This window comes from Crocodylus siamensis, chromosome 2 (assembly GCF_052110815.1).
Source record: "Crocodylus siamensis isolate JL-2025a chromosome 2, ASM5211081v1, whole genome shotgun sequence".
NCBI lineage: Eukaryota > Metazoa > Chordata > Crocodylia > Crocodylidae > Crocodylus > Crocodylus siamensis.
In genome coordinates, this window is record NC_143396.1 from 58,363,515 (window position 1) to 58,382,658 (window position 19,144).

General features: G+C 40.7%; 1 protein-coding gene across 8 annotated transcripts in view; it reads left to right on the forward strand.

The window, feature by feature from the left end:
• The window catches only part of PAICS (phosphoribosylaminoimidazole carboxylase and phosphoribosylaminoimidazolesuccinocarboxamide synthase), a 74,820-nt gene extending 64,859 nt beyond the window's left edge, over positions 1 to 9,961 (forward strand). For all 8 annotated transcript variants that reach the window (XM_090035973.1, XM_090035974.1, XM_090035975.1 and 5 more), the window contains 6 exons: positions 3,645 to 3,824; positions 3,930 to 4,043; positions 6,497 to 6,580; positions 6,660 to 6,840; positions 8,052 to 8,210; positions 8,737 to 9,961. In XM_090035973.1, coding sequence (XP_089892099.1) covers positions 3,645 to 3,824; positions 3,930 to 4,043; positions 6,497 to 6,580; positions 6,660 to 6,840; positions 8,052 to 8,210; positions 8,737 to 8,903 — 885 coding nt within the window. In that variant the 3' untranslated portion in view covers positions 8,904 to 9,961. The remainder of the gene's footprint in view (positions 1 to 3,644; positions 3,825 to 3,929; positions 4,044 to 6,496; positions 6,581 to 6,659; positions 6,841 to 8,051; positions 8,211 to 8,736) is intronic.
• Positions 9,962 to 19,144: the final 9,183 nt, after the last annotated feature.

The window sequence follows — 19,144 nt, forward strand, 5'->3', positions numbered from 1 at the left end:
GGACAGTGTTTCAATTAATTGATTCAGATCCCTGTCCCAATTCTATTTGGCCAAATCCAAATCTTCAGATTTGGGTGCCAATTCAGCGATTCGGCTACAGACACCGCTTTAAATAACCAGGAATAACGGTCACAAGCTGGCAGAGGGTAGATTTAGGCTAGATATCAGGAGGTGCTACTTCACTGTCAGGGCGGCTAGGGTCTGGAACCAACTTCCAAGAGAAGTGGCGCAGGCTCCTACCCTGGGGGTTTTTAAGAGGAGGTTAGATGAACACCTTGCTGGGGTCGTTTGATCCCAGTACTCCTTTCCTGCCATGGCAGGGGGTTGGACTAGATGATCTGCTCAGGTCCCTTCCGACCCTAGAAACTATGAAACTATGAAATGTTTTTTTCTACATACCTTGAGGTACCAGACATGGTTTGTGAATGCTGCAATGGTAGGTTGGATGGAGCATCCCACAGGAGCATGGGGGACCCCCGCCCAGCCCCCTTGATTTGGCCATTGGCCGTAGGGGCGACCCCAGGTGCCCCCCCCCCGCCCAGACCCTGGAGCTGGGGGTGGGAAGCGGGGGAGTCCCCTGTGTGCTCTGTGGCAGACCCAGAAGTGGACCGAAAATGCTTCTGGTCCACTTCTGGGTCTGCTGCCAAGCGCACTGGGGACCCTCCCAGGCTCCGGGGGCGGGGGCTGTGGATGGAGTGTCCCACATCTCGGTGTTCACAAGGTGCCTGGTACTTTGAGGTATGTAGAAAAAACATTTAAAGCTGTGTCTATGTCCGAATCATCAAATCTCTCTGAATCAATTCAGAGGGTTCCGTTCAATTTGGAGAGATTAAAGGGTCTCCTGATTTGATCTGGATTTGGAGATTTGGCTGCTGAAGCAGGCCGAATCTCTTTCAAAATCAAATCGGCAAACAAAGCTTCACACAGCCCTAAAGTTCACTTTCCTTTTCAATATCCACTCTCTGCCACTGTGATACTGGGCAATGATCTGACCTAGTAAATGGCATGTCTTATATTCTTACGTTATGTTTTGTTCTGGGTAAGTGTTGTGCTGTAGAGGCAGTCTGCTTTACCAATAGAGAGGGAAAATTGGCCTCATTTCACTCGCAGGGTATTTTGTTGCTTAACATTTAGGAGCTCAAAGGATGGTTTGTTAACTAATTGGAAAACTGAGAACAAGGAGAAGGGAGAATTCTAAAAGGTCTAATAGGGATTATAACTTTTATCCTATAGTGTATGTGTGTGCACGCTTGTTCTTTCCCTTGGTGAGAAGGGGAGCTTCTTTCAAGTGGACATAAATGAATGCTTAAACTTCTGGTTCAGGTAGTAATGCTGCAGTTGTTTAAGCCTGTGTGCCCTGAACACAGTGCTTTTGAAGGGAAAAAATGTGAAACAAATGCAGCCTTTTACAGAGAACATGTTTATGGTAGTTCACTGTAACACAAAACTCTTAACACTCTTCTTACTACTTGAGGTATCTAGCTGGTATCAATTGGAGGAAACTGTGGTTCCCCAACACCTACTATTAAAATGTCTAAAGAAGAAATTAGGAGCTGAAGGAGTTGATTGAATTGGATTTTAATCACAATAAGGCTGTACAATGCTTGTCATAATTGGCTAATTTTAAGTAGATCATTCTGAAGACTGGCTACCTTTATTTGATCACAACAAAGTTGCTTGTGAAATTAGTAGTGCAACAAAAACTTCAATAAGAACAGTTTTAATTAAATTTAAAAACTGTTTGGTAACAATCAATCAACCTGCCCACCCTTTAAATGTGTAATTAAAGGTGGCAAGAAGCAAAAAAAGGCTTTTCCCTTTGTGTTGTCAGTATACTCATTGCTCCATAAAGTACTCGTTGTTACTTCCAAGAGGTAATCAAAAGCAATGTGTACCCTAACTGCCTGAGATTTGTATCCTTAATATTGTTGAGATCACCAAGTCATGGCAAAATAATTTTCCAAATGACTGTCAGGTTTTTTATGGGTTTATTGATCAGTGATATATAACATAGAATATTTGTTCACTGAGATTTTGAATTGGAATGCAAATTTTAACAGCGTAAGCTTGTTTCAGAGCTCAGTGACTGATGTTCATAAGCAATCTTCTATCCATCCTTAAGGTTTCTGAGAGAGCAGGTTGCCAGTAGATATCATATAACGTGATAAAGCTTATCCACGCTCTTTCATAGAGTTGACATGTTTGGGCACTTAATGGAAGCATTAGGCTCTCTTCTTGTGATACAAGGCTCAAAAGCATGGTGTAACTGGTGGGGCAATAGGGCCAACTGCCAGGGAGGCTGGCTTGGTAGGGGGGAAAAAAAAGGGTGCTGCCGGCAGTTGCACATTCACAATCATTAAACAAAAGTCATCGTTTCTGCTTTGCCCCAGGTGCCCAGTCACATCTCTTGTTATCTCTTCCTAGTGTTGTTTGGTAGGCAAAATGGAGCAAGGTGATAATAAGGGTGGTTAAGCTGGCTCTTCAGCAATGCTCAGGGGCTTTTGGTAGCAGGCGATTTCTCTTTAAATTTCCATGCTGTAGGAAGGTGGTCCCTATAAAACTGCATTCTGCTCTCTTGTGTGCCGTTCATACATGACAGCCTCATGAAGGGAGAAGAATGTGGCTCAGGTTTTTGTGAAACTTTGGGGGCATGTCTATACGTGCTTTAATGCTCATTAGGCTATTTTAATGTGCATTAAAGTATCACAAAACAGTGCTTTTTAGCTAATGCTCATTTAATGGACTAATGTGCATTTTTCTATCAGAATGGAGGTACTAGATTTAATGTACATTACCTAAAGTTCATTAGTGAACATAGATGTGCCCTGGAAGTACTTTTTCTTGTTGGAAAGGAGCTTTAAGGGTTCTGACCAATTAGAAGCCTGAGCCTTTAGTAATATAAAAAACAGTCCTTCTACATTTAAAACTGACTGGTAAACCTACATCTTTGTATATAATGGTTATGCCGATAACATGAGCTAGCAAAATCTACCTGTTGCAGATTTTTATTATAGTATTCAATATTTGAGCTGAAAATATCATTTGGCTCATGCAACATTTTAAAATTCCAAGAATTTCATAATATGTTGAATGCCTCAGAATTAGCAGGTAAAAATCAGATTTTGAATTAAGCATGTATTGGGTTCCTCTTGGGGATGCATAAAGTACTTTCTATGAGAGACATAAGATTGCAGCCTTTCATGACTTTCACAACATGTAGCTGAAATGAGCAGAGATTTACATTTTAATTTCTGTTTGGTAATTAGTTAACCATTTAAAATGTTATGGGGCTTCTAGAAATGTGTACCATACAACAGATTTGGGATTGCTGAGCTAAAAAAGTAATACCTTATTGTAAACTCCCCTTTTTTTTCATTATTGCACATCCCACACTTAGTATTCAAGTAAAGAACCCTCTGGAAGTGAGTTTTAAGATATTAATGTTTTTCTAGCAAACTCCTAGATACTCCTGCAACTAAATCATAAAACATTTTACTAAAGTATTCTTTTTTTTTTTAAAAAAAGGTACAAAACCTGTTTGTGGATTCCAGTTGTCCTTATTTACAGTTCAAGTAGTCTGATCTAAAACCTGATGCAGATGCTGTTGTCTGCTGCTCCTTTAATGTATATGTTCTCTTTATCAGGATGATGCCAATAATGACCCACAGTGGTCTGAGGAACAGCTAATTGAAGCCAAGTTCTGCTTTGCTGGACTAACCATTGGCCAAACTGAAGTGGATATTATGGCCCGCTCCACACAAGCTATTTTTGAGATACTGGAGAAATCATGGCAACCCCAGAACTGCACGCTAGTAGACCTGAAGGTATAAGAGAAACTGATTCTTCTAGACTGAGGCCCTGAAAATAGTGTGTAGAAGTCTGATATCATTCTACAGCTCCTGAAAATAAATCTGTTGTGGTTTTGGTAGGTTGAATTTGGTGTTAACATGTCTACAAAGGAAATTGTCCTTGCTGATGTTATCGATAATGATTCTTGGAGGCTGTGGCCATCTGGTGATCGAAGCCAGCAGAAGGACAAGCAGGTGATGTCTTATTCTTCACTCTTTGCATTTGAATTGCAAATAAAAACAAACCTGTCATTTCTGACAGGACTTTACAAAAGGCATTTGGAGTTTGATTCCACTGAAGTCGGTTACAAAGATCATCTGTGACTTAACAGTAGGATGCTTAAGGAACCTTATGTTGAGCATGCTTGCGTCTCTTTTTAACAGACTTGCCAACAGCAGATTTAACTGTTCCAGAACATCCTGTACAGTGTGGACCTCCAGATCTAGCATAAAAGTAACAATTCAGAATGTTCAGCTTTTAATCTTATACCTTAAGAGACAAAAGCATATGTTACAAAGGAAATGAGTCCAAGGTCTGTCTTTTTGCAGTGCTTCTGGGTTTGCCCAGACTAGTTTGTCCCATTTTGACTTTATTAAACTGATACTTCCTAGAGCAGTAATTCTCAACTGGCGTGCTTTTGCACCCTGGTGTGCCACAAGATCCTTTTAAGGGTCCTGTGGAGTGCTAAGCACTGTTAAGTGTGCAAACACCTCCATATGATTCACAAGGTAAACCCCAGGGGGCTTAAATAGGAATCCATAGTGTTGCAAACATTCTGACCTGTTGTGGGCTTTCTGAGTTCTCTTCAACAGAAAAATTGTTCTGCATTTCCATAGTAAAAAAACAAGCAAGAGCTGGCATTTTCCAAGGGTGCTTCAAGTCTAAGAAGGTGTGTCTCAAATCTAAAAAAGTTGAGAATCACTGTAATACCTAAGCTAGGCTGCTTAGTTAGACATGTTGCTGTCGGGGGGCTTTTGTCATTCTTGATACTTATCAAATTATATGGACTCTGATTTTTCAGAAGCTGCTATAATATACTCTATGTATGTGAAAATCCAGATCAGAAACTAGTTTTCTATTCCCAGTACTAATGAACTGGAATTAAAAAGCAGCTTTAGAACAACTTTCCATAAAAATGTACCAAAATGCTTCCACAAATAGGTATTGTGGTGATGGCTTCCATTAGGATAATGATTGGCTTCTCTTGTACGCAACTGCTCTACACAACTTGACAGTAGACCTGGAAGGGACCTCCTGGGACATAGTCCCTTCCCCTGCCATTGGAGGCAGCCACAACGTATAATCCCTTTCCATAAATTGGTCAAAGTGCTGTCTCAAGCTAGTTTTATAAGGCTTGCATTGTCACTATTACACCTGTTGGGAAGCTTGTCTACAGCCTTACTCCTGTGATATTGCCAGCTTGGGTATAAAATGATCGTGAATAAAACAATTTTTTTTCTTGTGTTAATACTGTCCTTTCAGGTCAACCAACTGGTGTTTGTCCTCTTAATTTGGTTAGAGAGAGCAATTATATTTTCTTGGCCTTTTCTTCCCTGGGATAAAGAAATGAGAGGATGCTTGGTGAGCTTAGTCTCCTCTCATCAGATAGGATCATCAGGGGAATGACATGACTAATAAATAATCCTGCACCTGTTCAGTTTGAGGCCTTTTATCTTGAGCCTGCTGACCATAACTGTACACAGTATTGCAGATGAAGTCTTGCCTGTACTTTTTACAGTGGCATCAGCGCTTTCCTCTCAACTGTCTCTCCACTGCACCACTCTATATACTTTCACAATACTTACATTTACATTTTTCCGGTCTTAGATCCTGTGGTGGGATAATCCTTAGGCCTCCTTTTCAGGCCTCCTTTTCCCAGCTGATGAGTTTATACCTAATATCAGAAATTCTTATAATTTGGTCTTTAAATGCATGATCTTGCATTTTGAATAGCATCAGTCTTAAATCTTGAAGGGGGTCAATATAGAGAAGGGTGAGTGCCTCTCAAACATGCATCATCATCTAAATTCATTAGCATGGTTCTACTTGTGCTAGGGCTGTTTAAAAAGATTAAGCAAAATCAATTCAGTCACAAACTTCAGAATATCCTCCAGCTCAGTAATTCTCATAATTGGGTCCCCCTTTTAGCCAGTTCTTTCCTGCCTTACAATTCTTAGACTAATCTCCATCTTGTCTTTGGTTTAATGAATAACTTCCCACTAACAACGCTGATATCCTGCAACTGAACCATACGAGTTGGGTATGTCCTGCTGTGGTCAAAGCTTCCAATTCTAAATAGACGTGAGAGCTGCTGTAGTACATGTTAACCAGCTAAGAACAGTCTTCAGTCAGAAAATGATTGAATGGGAGTGTTGGGACTAGAGGCATTGCTGCTTGTAGGATGTAATGGCTCTAAAATTTGGGATGAAGGGATTTCCTTGTCCTCAGGTTGGCCTGGACTAAAGGAGTAGGAGTCTTGTGTAATGTATATCTTACAAGAAAGCAGGTGTCTGACAACTAGCATACAGCCCTCTGGGAATGAGAGGGTGGGAGTTGCACCTTGTTAAGGTACTTACAATATTTTAATTTTGCACCAAATATCTGCACCTCCAAATACTGGTAACCTGTCTATTTTTATATCTTTCAGTCTTACCGTGACCTAAAAGAAGTGACTCCAGAAGCACTGCAGATGGTTAAGAGAAACTTTGAATGGGTTGCAGAAAGAGTGGAGGTATTCCTTCTTTACACTAATGTACTTGACAACCTTGTGAACTGTGTTTCATCATGTTAATTTTCCTCTTCCTTTCTAGTTGCTGTTGAAGACAAAGAGCCAAGGGAGAGTTGTGGTGCTAATGGGATCACCTTCTGATCTTAGTCACTGTGAAAAGATCAAAAAGGCATGTGCAAACTTTGGAATTCCTTGTGAATTACGCATGACGTCTGCTCACAAAGGGCCAGATGAAACTCTGAGAATCAAGGCAGAGTATGAAGGTAAATCCCCAATAACAATGTGTTTTTAGATAAAATTGGTAATTTTGCCAAGCTGTGCCAGGAATCTCTTTTTTATCTTGGTGTGAGACACCACAGGAAACATTCTGCATTTGCTAACTAAATAGATTTTAGATGCACCCTCCTGTCCAGTTCATGATGTATGAGTGAAAGGTTGTCCAGACCTTTGACATGTATGCCTAGGCAGGAGTTTTGAGGAGTGGAGGCTGCCCAGACTTCCCCCCCCGCCCTGCTTAGGAGACAGAATCTAAAGTCCAGACATTTGGTGCCTCCATGGCTGTAGTTGTATAAGTGTCTGGGAATCAAAGCCAGCCTGTGTGTCAGACAAAGATTCTACCACTGAACCATGGGGGACTCCACAGTCTCTCTAACGCACCAAAAAATCAACTTCTCCCTCTAGCTCAGAAGATAAGCTTGCCTAGATCTTGATAATATCAATGTCCTGATTATTGCTCCACATTTTGTAGCAAAAGAAAAAGATGATATTTTTAAGACTGCCATATTGCTTTCCCTTCCCTCTCCCCTCTTATCCTCCTTGTATTTTGCATACAGTAAATGTAAACCATAGATGGCAAGTATCCTGCCTCAAGCTGAAACAAGGAGGAGCTGCTGGAGAGCTTCAGAGAATGAAAGCAGATCGATAAATGAGCCAACTGAAGTAGCTTGTGGCATTAATATACATATTCTGTAACAGAAAAGCTTATTCAAAACCAAATACTAGCTTTGCATAGGACTATTCAGGAGTTAATATAGTTGGTGACAGTGCAGATTTTTGCAAATGTAGGTTAAAATGAAGGCCTTCAAACTTTGGCCTGTTGAACGCAGAATGAATGTTTAAATCATTTTCATTGTTTCTCTTGAATCTCTGGTAATAGATTTAATGAATTATTAAGCAGCATCTATATTTGGTCTTAAGGGATTTGTTCCCCTGCTCGAAAGAGAGGGTAGGGAAGGGGTATTTGTTTTAGTCTTTTGCATGTTGAAATCAGGGTAAAAATAACTGGAGCTTGGGAGAATTTGACTTGGTATTTAGGGAAAGATGGAAATTAAGGCTGTAGTTCAAGTACAGTGAGTTATCTAAATTTCTGCAGGTTCCTTGTTGAGTTCCAAAACTTTTCCAAAAAAAACATGGAGGAAGGGGAAAAAAAGTATAAAGCTTTTGATATTTCCTTATGACAACTTCTGTGTCTTAGGTGATGGAATCCCAACTGTGTTTGTGGCAGTAGCAGGCAGAAGCAATGGTCTGGGACCAGTGATGTCTGGTAACACTGCATATCCAGTCATCAACTGTCCTCCACTCTCTGCAGACTGGGGTGCTCAGGATGTGTGGTCTTCTCTTAGACTACCCAGTGGTAAGAGGAATCATGCTGAACTAAATATTTGGGAAAGACAGCAGATGTACCTGCTGTAATAGCTAGCTAAATTGCCCTTATCTAATAGTGCTGAAAACCTTGTTTGGTCCCATCTAAACTGATAATTAAACCAGTACTGCAAATGGTTTGGGGCACATCTTGATCAACTAGTATCAGCAAAATAGCCATTTCCAGGTTTAGACAGAGGTGGTTAGTTACGTTAGTCTGAAAACAGACTAACTTAAACTAAGTGTAAGAACTGGGGGGTTGGTGGCATGACTTCTATATTCTGTCTTTTAAATATTTATTTGATTTTGTATGCTGCTGTTCCCAACAAAGGCTCAAGGCAGCTTACCGTAAGAAAACAAAAGGATGACAAGAGAACTAGAAGTTAGACAGAGAAAGTAACTAAATCCCACAGTAACATTTGTGGGCTGAAACACTACTTGTTAGATGACAGCTTTGTACGTCTTGTTTTAGTAACAGGTATACCTTTTTTCTTTTTCTTTTTCTTTTTTTTTTCTAGGTCTTGGCTGTTCCACTATACTCTCACCTGAGGGAGCTGCCCAGTTTGCTGCCCAAATCTTTGGCTTAAGTAACCACTTGGTGTGGGCCAAGCTGCGTTCGAGCATGTTAAATACATGGATCTCCTTGAAACAGGCTGATAAAAAACTTAGAGAATGCACCTTGTAAATGGTTAAAGAAACCAACAAATATTGGCTACTCAGAAACAACGGCATGTGCACATTTGTCTTCACGCTAAAATTTTCTTTTGGATGAAATGGAAATCCTAAATTCTTTCTTGTATAAGAGAGTGTTTTGTCAGGATAGTTGCTCAAGTCTGCAATTAGCCTCTTTTTTAACATGAAAGCATTGTCCAAATATTGATCAAATAGTTGTAGCTATCCTTTCTCAGAATAATGCTTTTTTGCCTTTCTCAGTGTATACTGTTGGCTACATACAACATTAGTGTCAGAGTAACGATTTAGTATCATCTATGCTGGAATCTATTACTTTTCCCCTTACAGTATTACTATGGAATAGTATTACTGATAAGTCTCAAATTTATTAACTCAAATGGACCGCTTCATACAAAACAAAACATGCTTTATTGTTCCTTTGCTCTCAGTTATGAAAATCTGTGCTCCCTTAGCAATACCATAGCGGGAGCTTGCAATCCTAGCTGGAAAATAGTTTTGGAATGGACTCTGACATCAAGCCTTCCTATCAGGGGCAGGTAGGAGCATATGTAAGAATACTGGCCCTGTTGCAAGCTAGACTGTTAGTCTTTCAATACTTCCTGAAGAAGTGATCTATTAATGCTAAGGCTCCTTATCCAGCTATGGACAAGAGATGACCCTGGAGCAGTGTAAATAGGAACTCAGAACTAGGACTTTGCCTATTTCCTTAACTTAACAGTTTAAGCCTTTTGCTCTCTTAAGCACAGAAGAGTATTTTCCATTTTGCTGTTTCTTGCTTTAAATGGCTTCTGATATCCTAGACGATGTCTTCAAACAATTTTTAGAGGAATTTGGATTGTTTGAGGAGAATCTTCCCCCTCTAAGTTGGTTGCAATGGAAATGTTATCAAAGTACAGGTGCAAATAAATTGTGTCAGCAAATACTGAAGAGATTCTTCACACAAATAACTTGTCTGTTTTTAATGAGGTATTGATTCTAACAGGTATGCAATTTCCTAATTTGTGTAACATTGCATCCTTTCAGCATTACAAATAAACTATTTAACATGTACACTTGTCTCATAAAGGTGCTTCTTTAATAGATACACTCCTTGGATAGTTTCTACAAGTATAAGTTGCATACCGTATTGGATAGATTTAAAATGATTGCTTCCAACAAAAAAAACAATGAATGCAGTACAACTAAATGCATATACCCTTTTTTTCTCCTTGGAGGCATGGGACAAAATGGTGTCATAGTAATTCTTAGTAGTTGCATGGAATAGATGCAATTTTCACATGTAAGCCTTTTCTCTACTAACAGGATGCATACCATGATCTTCATAGTTCTCAATTGATGTATGTTGGAAAGAACAAGAAACCTCTGGTCCCAGTGGGGGTTCAGGAATTGGTTTATGCTAGGTGTCTGATGCCAATAGGCATTTTTTCTGTATTATAGGAATTTTTGGTCATCTACACTGAAACCAGACCTGTTTTTAAACACAGGTGTCCTAGTTTACCAAATTACTAATGAATGGAATGGCTGAATGTTATAGGGTATATAGCTGTAAGTTTACAGATTTGTAACATGCCTTTTAAGCATAATCATTTGGTCTATTTTTTGTAATACACACTTCTTGTAACAATACACTCATTTTGCTGCTGTTATGAGTATACATAGATTCTAGTATAAAGTTGGATTTATAAAACTCCAAAACTAATAGGCATATTGTGTGTGTATGTGTGGCTGTTTCCATGTGCCTTTACAATTGCTTTTACACCAGTTTGATTAGAACATTCTATATCTTTCTAAGTAGCTTCTAAGATGACACTTGTGAGGCTATCCAATTGCTGTGTAAAGCTGGATTATTTTCCTTATTACTGGCTGACCGAGCAAAACCATTGGAAATGGGATCTAGTACTTTTGATCTTGCCACATGCTTGTCTTATATGAATAGGCTTTTATTTTTAAGTATCTGCTTCCCAGCGTGATCTATCTTTTGATTTTTTTTTTTTTTTAATTTTTTTTTTTTTTTAGGTGGGGTGGGATTTTTTTGGTGTGGTTAGACAAGCAGTAAAACAAAGCTACGGTAATTTTCTGTACAAAATTGGACAAGAATAGTCAACAAGCAAACCCTGCTTTCTGCATTTGAGGGCGAGAGAACAGGTTTTACGAAGAGACTTACAAAGGTCTAACTATCTGACTCATGCAATTTAGCTGCTTCTTTTTGAATATGTTTACTTAAATCTTGGATTTCGTCTGAATTACTGGGAATATAAGTACAACATTTTTTTACTTATTAAAGCATAGACTCTTCTTTTGCTGGATAGTATATAATTTAATGCAAGTTGGTTTTGCAATGTCATTTGCCTTATTTCTTTCATTTCTGTATTTATTTTATCAAAACTATCAGCAGTAGCATTAGCAATCTTCTAGAGATGCTGCAACTTTTTTTTATCTCGGACATAGCTAAGCCTGTGGCATAGCTGGGGAACATTATACTCTAAAACCTTTTGATTTTCTGTAATTTCACGAACATTGCGAATTCTTCTTTTAGGTAAGTGAGATTTAATAGTAAAGGCAGGATACGCTGCAGAGACATAGCACGTTTCTCTCCAACTGGAGGGAAGATTTTTATAGGCCTTATCTCTACACACTGAATAGTGACCGGCTAGTACAGTATATCCACCTGTATTACAGCATGGGGACATCTTCCATTGTGAATAATAGCCTGAAAATTGACCTGCAGGGGAGTAGTTAGATATCCAGGAACCATTAGAAAACTAAGCACTATTTATCTTAAATTCTACTTTGCACTTACTGACTCTTACTACAACACAAGATCCATTACAGATCCAACAGAACTTTCCAGGGGTGGCATAAGCTAATTGTACATAGTCAGCTCGGTTGCAACTTACATTCTGCCAAGTTTCGTTTCTATGAAAATTTGAATAGTAAGGGGCTAACGTCTGAGTTGCATTCAAGGGTACTGGTGTCATGGGTATCTTTCTGGTAGAATAGGTAGGGACATGACTACATATCCAACAATGAGAGACTTTTAAATCTATCTCAATTTGATTAACTAAAGACAAGAACATATTTTCATGAAATTATCTTTTTTGTCGGTGCGGAAGTGTGGTTTGGTTTACAGAGTTTCTTATAACTGATGAGTCATATAAGATGGCCCCCAAAAAAATACTGAGAGCTACTTAAATCACAACTAACTGTACTTCTGGAACCAGGAACTAGGTAGAGGCCTTTTTCCTGTCCTGAAGGGCATAGTGGTGTCATTGGGGCACATTCTCTTCACTTTGTAGTAGTAAATCTTTTTCACCAGTAGGCGCTTGGCTCGTTACTGGTCTTGAGCTCTCTTGCTGGCAGGCACTAAGCTCAGTACCAGTCTGCGGAGGCTGATTACAAGATTGATATGGAGGAGACTCTGGGTCTAATGGGGCTGATGTTTTCTTACTGTGTGAAGCATGGATCTATGTCTGGAGTCCTTGACACTTTATTGCAGTGTTGGTGGTTAGGAGTACCTGGAATGGGCCTTTCCAGCGAGGTTCCAGCAATGACTTTTGTTGATGGCCTTTTATATGGACCTAATCTCCAGGCAGGATAGAATGGCACAGCTCACCTGGTTCTTTGGGGAGAGCTGCTTATACTTGTGAATGAAAAGCCTTAACACACTTCATTAGTGCCTTACAATAGTCCAGAATAGTATCATCAAGTGAATGTATATCGCAAAAGTGGGAGGCAACAGGTGGCAAGGCGGGGAGCCTCATGGGTCTTCCCATTAGAATTTCATGTGGGCTAAACCCAGTCTTTCAGCTGGCAGTAGATCTCAAAATGGTTATGGGAAGTGCATCTACCTATTTTAGGTGAGTCTCAGTACAAATTTTGGCCGGTATATTTTTTAGAATGCCATGTTGGCGTTCCACTTGGCCTGAGGCCTACAGATGGTATGGGCAATGAAAGTTCTGTTGGATCTGCAGGACTACAGATTTCTTTCATTATCTGTCCAGTAAAATGAGTTCCTCTATCAGAGTTTAGGGATAGAGGATTACCAAGCCTTGGAATAAAGTCTCTGAGCAACTTGTTGCTTACCGTGATGGTGTCAGCTTTTGCACATGGGTAGGCTTCTACCCATCCAGAAAATGTACGTACAATAACGAGAACATATTCATAAGAACAACATTTTTGCATTTGAATAAAATCTAATTGTAAATTTACAAACGGTTCCCAAGGTGGGGGATGTGCTGCCTTCTTTGTTTTACAGGCTTTCTCACATTATGGGCTTGGCAAATAGGACAGGTGTGGCAATACTGTTGAGCCACAGATGGAAAAGTTGGAGCAAACCAATGAAGCTTAACAGCTTCTATCATTCTATGTGCCATGTCATGGTGTATGTAAGCAAGATGAGGAAGAAGGACCACTGGGGCCACCAGGTGGCCATCCAGGGAGCGCCACAAATTGTCAGGGTGTAACAAACACTCAGCCAGCCTCCATATATGTTTCTCTGGTTCTGGAGCCTGATCTTGGAGGAGGGCAACATCGTGAAGACTTGCCAATGGAGACTGGTCAGTTGGAATAGTCAAAAACACAGGCATAGCTTGGGGAGTGGAAATAGCCACAGCTTTGGCAGTGGAATCTGCCAGAGCATTCTCATGTGTAACATCATCATAAGGTTTCTGGTGAGCTTGGCATTTAATAATAGTAACAACAGAAGGTAATTGTAAAGCATTTGACAAGGCATTTACGTATGGACCGTTACTAATCTTGGCACCTCTTGAAGCGAGGAAGCCTCTTTTGTTTCCAAAGTTGACCATAATCGTGTACAATACTAAAAGCATAGTGAGAATCAGTATAAATATTAACAGAGGCACCAGGGAAATGGAGGGACAGCTTTTATGATTTCTTCTTGCAACACAGAAAGATTAGGGAACTCAGGCTCAGGAGGCGAGCTAGCTAAAGCGGCAAGTACTGCTATCTCATTATCACAGGGGACATCTAAATAAACACCATTAGGAAAGCAATAGATAGTACAGCCGAGTTTACAGAGCAAATCTCTGCCTTCTTTCTCCCATCTCACGACCACGTTCTCTGCCTCTGATGGAAACCTCGGCTTCTGCCCCTGCCTAAAGTCTGTAATTGTAATGACATTAGCTTTAGTTTCTGTGGATTTCTTTTTCTTTTCCTGGCAGGTTGTACAATGATTTGCAATGTTGACTAGTTCTGCAAGTGGCTTAGTCTGCCAACCTACATCAATTGTGCACAACTGTTTCTGGACTTTAGAAAGAAGTCCATGGACAAAAGCGGAAGGAACTGCTACTGCCGCAGTTTCAGCTGCATTTTCAATACCAGAATGTCTTTCAAATACTATTTTCAAGTGGTCCATGTAGTCTGCTGGGGATTCACCCTTATTTTGTTTTGTATTATGTATTTTGGCCCAGTCAGTTCTCCTAGGGCAAATTTGAAGCACAGCCTCAAGGAGGCGTCTTCAGGCACCTGTTAAGTGATCTCCTATTCTGGGGTCTTGAGTAGGCCAAGTAGCCTGTGCGATGAGGCAGTTGCGGACCTCAGAGGGCAGAACACTTCTCATTAATTGGTTCAAATCTGCCCATGTTGGATCATAACATTGGATTACAGCGTCTAATGCATCTCTCAATTTTTGGGGTTCCTCTCTGATGTTGATAAATTGTTTAACAAGGTTTAGGAGATCCCCTGGGGTTCAGGGGACAGCGACTGTGATTGTAGTTTCCCCATTTGGACCTTGTTCTGGAAGTTGGCTTAAAGGCATAAGCTGAGCCTTTTTAGATTTTAAAGAACGGGCTGGACCACACTGGGTACCAGACCTTAAACAAGAGGAAGGGGTTGAGATTTCAGAAGATGGATGCCATGTCTGCAGTGGACGTGGGCATGCCCTGGGGGCAGGTGGCAGTTGTTGAGTGATAGTTTCTTGGTGAGGTGGGCTAATCCTGCTGGAAGAGTCTATTTGGTTACTCTGGACTTCTTCAGGTTCGGATTGTGCCTGGGACTGATATGGGGGTGGCACATTAAGAAAACCAATTATATCTTCTGCAGATTCATTCTCAGTTATTTGTGGATAAAGTTGTGTTGGTGCTGATGGTACTATTGATGGGAGGGCCCCTTTTGGCACACTTTTCTGGTTTAATTTTTTTATCTGAGATTTTAGTGTCTCTTGGGAGTCTTTAAGACTCTGAACTTGAGATTCTTGACGTCTTTTGAAAGCTTCTTCATACTAATCAAAAAATGTGTCCCACTGAGTCTGTGGTATATTACTACCTCTTAACTCAAGGTCTCTGCGGAGATGAACAATTTTACTTAAATCAAATGTTCCCTCCAGGGGAAACTGCAGGCTAAAATCATCTCTGGTATACCAATTCCATTTGTCTAGAAACTTACAACTTTTATGGCCATTGTGTGTATACATGTACAATGCTGGAGTCCCTTTTGGCGGAGCCAGTATGTCCTTAGACTTTCCACTCCCCAGATCTTTAAACTCAGTTCACGCAGGTCTTTCATACAGGAATGGCTTATTCAGGGTGTCCATCAGGTTGTGAGATTTGCAAGTGGCACAGAGATGCTGTGGCTAATGTCCAAAGACAAGACTCCACTACAATAATGGTACACAATGCAGTTACTCATGGTTAGACATGGCTCATATATGAGGGTGGGGAAAGGGTAAACTTGTCCAGTGGGTCACAAGGTTTTAGTTGGGCCCTCTTGCATTCAAAACTGCCCTTCTGGACAGCCTTGGGGCAGCTGAACCCAATCTTAGTTTCAGACCTGGTCAGTGGCTCATATTTCTCAATTCATACTCTCAATTCACACAAGGGAATTTCTATGTTGAGGCACGAGGTTCAAGACCCTTTCTTTAATCTCAACCTTGGTCAATGCTTATTGTGGAAAACACTCGCACTCTAAGAGTTTCCACCTTGCACCCTTGCTTTCGAAGAGCACACAGAACAAGTCTGTTGTCTTCAGGGCGGCTGCACAAGGTTTCCACTCCTGGCCTCAGAGAGACCTCATAGTTCTTTACAGAACTTAACTCAATTCACACAGGGAAATACTTTCATTGACAACAGGAACACAGTCTTTAACCTTAACTCTTCCTACTCACAGTTACTACTTACACAGTGGATCTGACAGTTCTGGCAGAAAAAAGTTCGGATAGGGTGAGCCTCAAGCAGTGAATCAGGAAGACACAGAGACAGCCTCTCACTGAAAAGCCCCAATAGAGATTTCAAAAGGTCTCTTACCTTGGTTTGGCACCAGGGCTTCAGTGAAGAGATGTCTGTGTCCCAACTGATCACTTTGGGCGTCTCTATCCAAATTGTGGAAGAAATCAAACTTTGCATTGTGGTTGAATCAGAACTGACAGAGCCAGCTTTTCTTTATTCAGGGCTATACTGTGATCACAGGGAGGATTTCATACAGTAAGGGGAATCACTCACTTGTCTGTTTCAAAGGAATCTTCCCTCTCCCTAAGTTTTCAAGCATTTTTATACTTAAGATAGATAAAGAGAAAAAATATGACTTTGGAGAAACCTAGAACAAGTTTACTTAATTGGACCTCTGTGCACAGAGTAATAAGACATACAGGATTTTTTTTTTTTATCTCAAAACATATAACTGAAATAAGCAGCATCAGCACCTCTGGTCTCTGTCTGTTTTTCTAGTCAGGTAGGCCAGAAGCTGACTAAATTTACTCTTACAGGAGGGACCTGGTGGCTGCCTATAGGTACACATAGATCTGGAAGAACATCTGTTCACCAGAGCACCCAAAGGAAAAACAAGGACCAACAGTCATAAACTCCTACAAGACCGTTTTAGGCTGGACATAAGAAAAAATTTCTTTACTGTCCGAGCCCCTAAGACCTGGAATAGACTGCCTTCAGAGGTGGTGCAGGCACCTGCTCTGAACTTATTCAAGAAATGCTTGGATGTTTATCTTGCTGGGGCCCTTTGACCCCAGCTGACTTCCTGCCAATCTTCCTTCTCTCTGATCTCTCAGTCCTGATCCTCAAAGGAAACTTATAAAACACTTCCCAGAGACGAGCTTATGAACTCCACTTCATCAGCCTCCTGAATACTAAAAATCATGGACTAGATATAGACATTGGATTTATGACACATTATAACCTGCCTGACAGCTGACTTCCCAGGTACTTCTCCACTATTCATCCCTCTTCTCTCCCCCCACCCAGCCTGTCTCTCACCCTTTGACTCCTGAATCTACATTTTCACTGATTGCCTATCTTGTATGCATACCAGACCAGCCTCTGGCTTCTTTACTTTTCATTCCATCCAGGAAGAGCACACATTAACTCCTGAAACTTTCTTAGCCTGTTGAAGGGTTTTTGAACCCGAAAGCTTGCTTAAATATTGTTCTCCAACTATTTAGTTGGTCTAATAAAAGATATCAGATTCAGCCAAAGAACCCTGTCAACTAACCCATAACATTCTTGTTCTGTGAAACAGACAGGATTTTATTTTTTTTATCTGATTTTTTTTCAGGACAGAGGAACCCTTTATTAGGGTAGTACAGGGCAGGGGGCAGGGGTGAGCCTAGGGAGGAGATAAGTTTCAGTGTGCCTCCTTTTTTTAATAAAAGCACCCTATCTGTAATTCTTACAGGTGAATTGGAAGAATTGCTGAAGCTGTAAAGAAACTTTCTGATCAAAGTCCCCCTCTAGCACTTTGAAGAGTCCCACTATCTCATGGAACAGTTCTGAGATTTAAGAGTAAAAATCCTACACAGACCACACTGGCCAGGGAAAGTGGCACTTGCAAAGATACGTGCAAGCAAGGGCTGCAACATTTTCTAAAGCAGTGGTTAACATTAACAACATAGTATATCTTAACCAATAAACCCTTTCCCCTGTAGTGGTGTATGGTAGATATAAATGGAGCCATTTATTCTCTAATCATTAGTAGACTACAAACTTAAAACTAGTAAAGTCAAACATCTGTTATGAATTATTGTATTAAATGAATTATTGTATTAAAAGCTGTAGTTGCCCTGGACACAGACTGCTGTAAAACCTCAAAGTTTTTTTTCAAAGTACTAGCAACCACACTTAACTGAAAGTTGGGGACACATTGCACCAGTTCAGTGCAAATACCCAGAATATCAGTAGTCGGTGTACCATGTTTTAACAGGATAGACAAACTCAACGCTAGAAAGAACTGGATACTAGCACTTATCCTTTCGTATTGGAAAGGACTAGCACATTATTTTTGTTGACCCAAACAGGCAAATCCTTACCATTTTTGAGTCCATTGTAGTATATTTGTTCACTTTTAAATCTACTTGAGAAATTGTGCCATAACATTTGAAAGGAAGTTTCCTCCCAGATCAGCATGTTCTTATATATTTATATTCTTAAATCATTATATCAAGATCATAAATGCCACACTGGCACAGACCAACAGCCCATCTAATCCAATATCCCATCTCTGATGGTGGCAGTAGTAGAAGGGAGAGTATAGGAATAGGGCAAGGCTGAAGTGATCCATCCCTGCCATCTACCACTAGATTAAGGATGTTGGAGGATGTATCCCTGACTCTTCTATTTCATACCTATTTAAGGACCTGTCCTCCATTAATTTGTCTAATCCCTTTCTGAACCTGGTTATATTACCTTACTCTGCAGCCTCTTGTGGTAATGAGATCCATAGAATCATAGAAATAGGGTCAGAAGGGACCTTGTAGATCTTCAAGTCTGACCCCCCGCCTGGGCGGGAGAAAAAAACTGGACTCAGTGAGTCCAGCCAGGTAGGCATCAAGCTTCTACTTAAAGACCCCCAGGGTAGGAGCCAGCACCACTTCCCTTGGAAGTTGGTTCCAGCTCCTAGCCGCCCTAACTGTGAAGTAGTTCTTACAGATGTCTAATCTAAACCTCCTCTCCAATAATTTGTGTCCATTGTTCATGCCAGGGGGCGCTAGGGACAACAGTGTCTCCCCCAAATCCTTCTGGTCCCCTCTAATGAGTTTATAGACAGTCACCAGGTCCCCCCTCAGCCTTCTTTTATGAAGGCTAAACAGGTTTAGGTCCCACAGTCTTTCAGTGTGGGGTCTGCCCTGTTGTCCCCGGATCATGAGGGTGGCCCTTCTCTGGACCCTCTCAATGTTGTCCACATCCCTCCTGAAATGGGGCGCACAGAACTGGACGCAGTACTCCAGCTGTGGCCTGACCAGCGTCGCATAGAGGGGGAGGACCACCTCCCTGG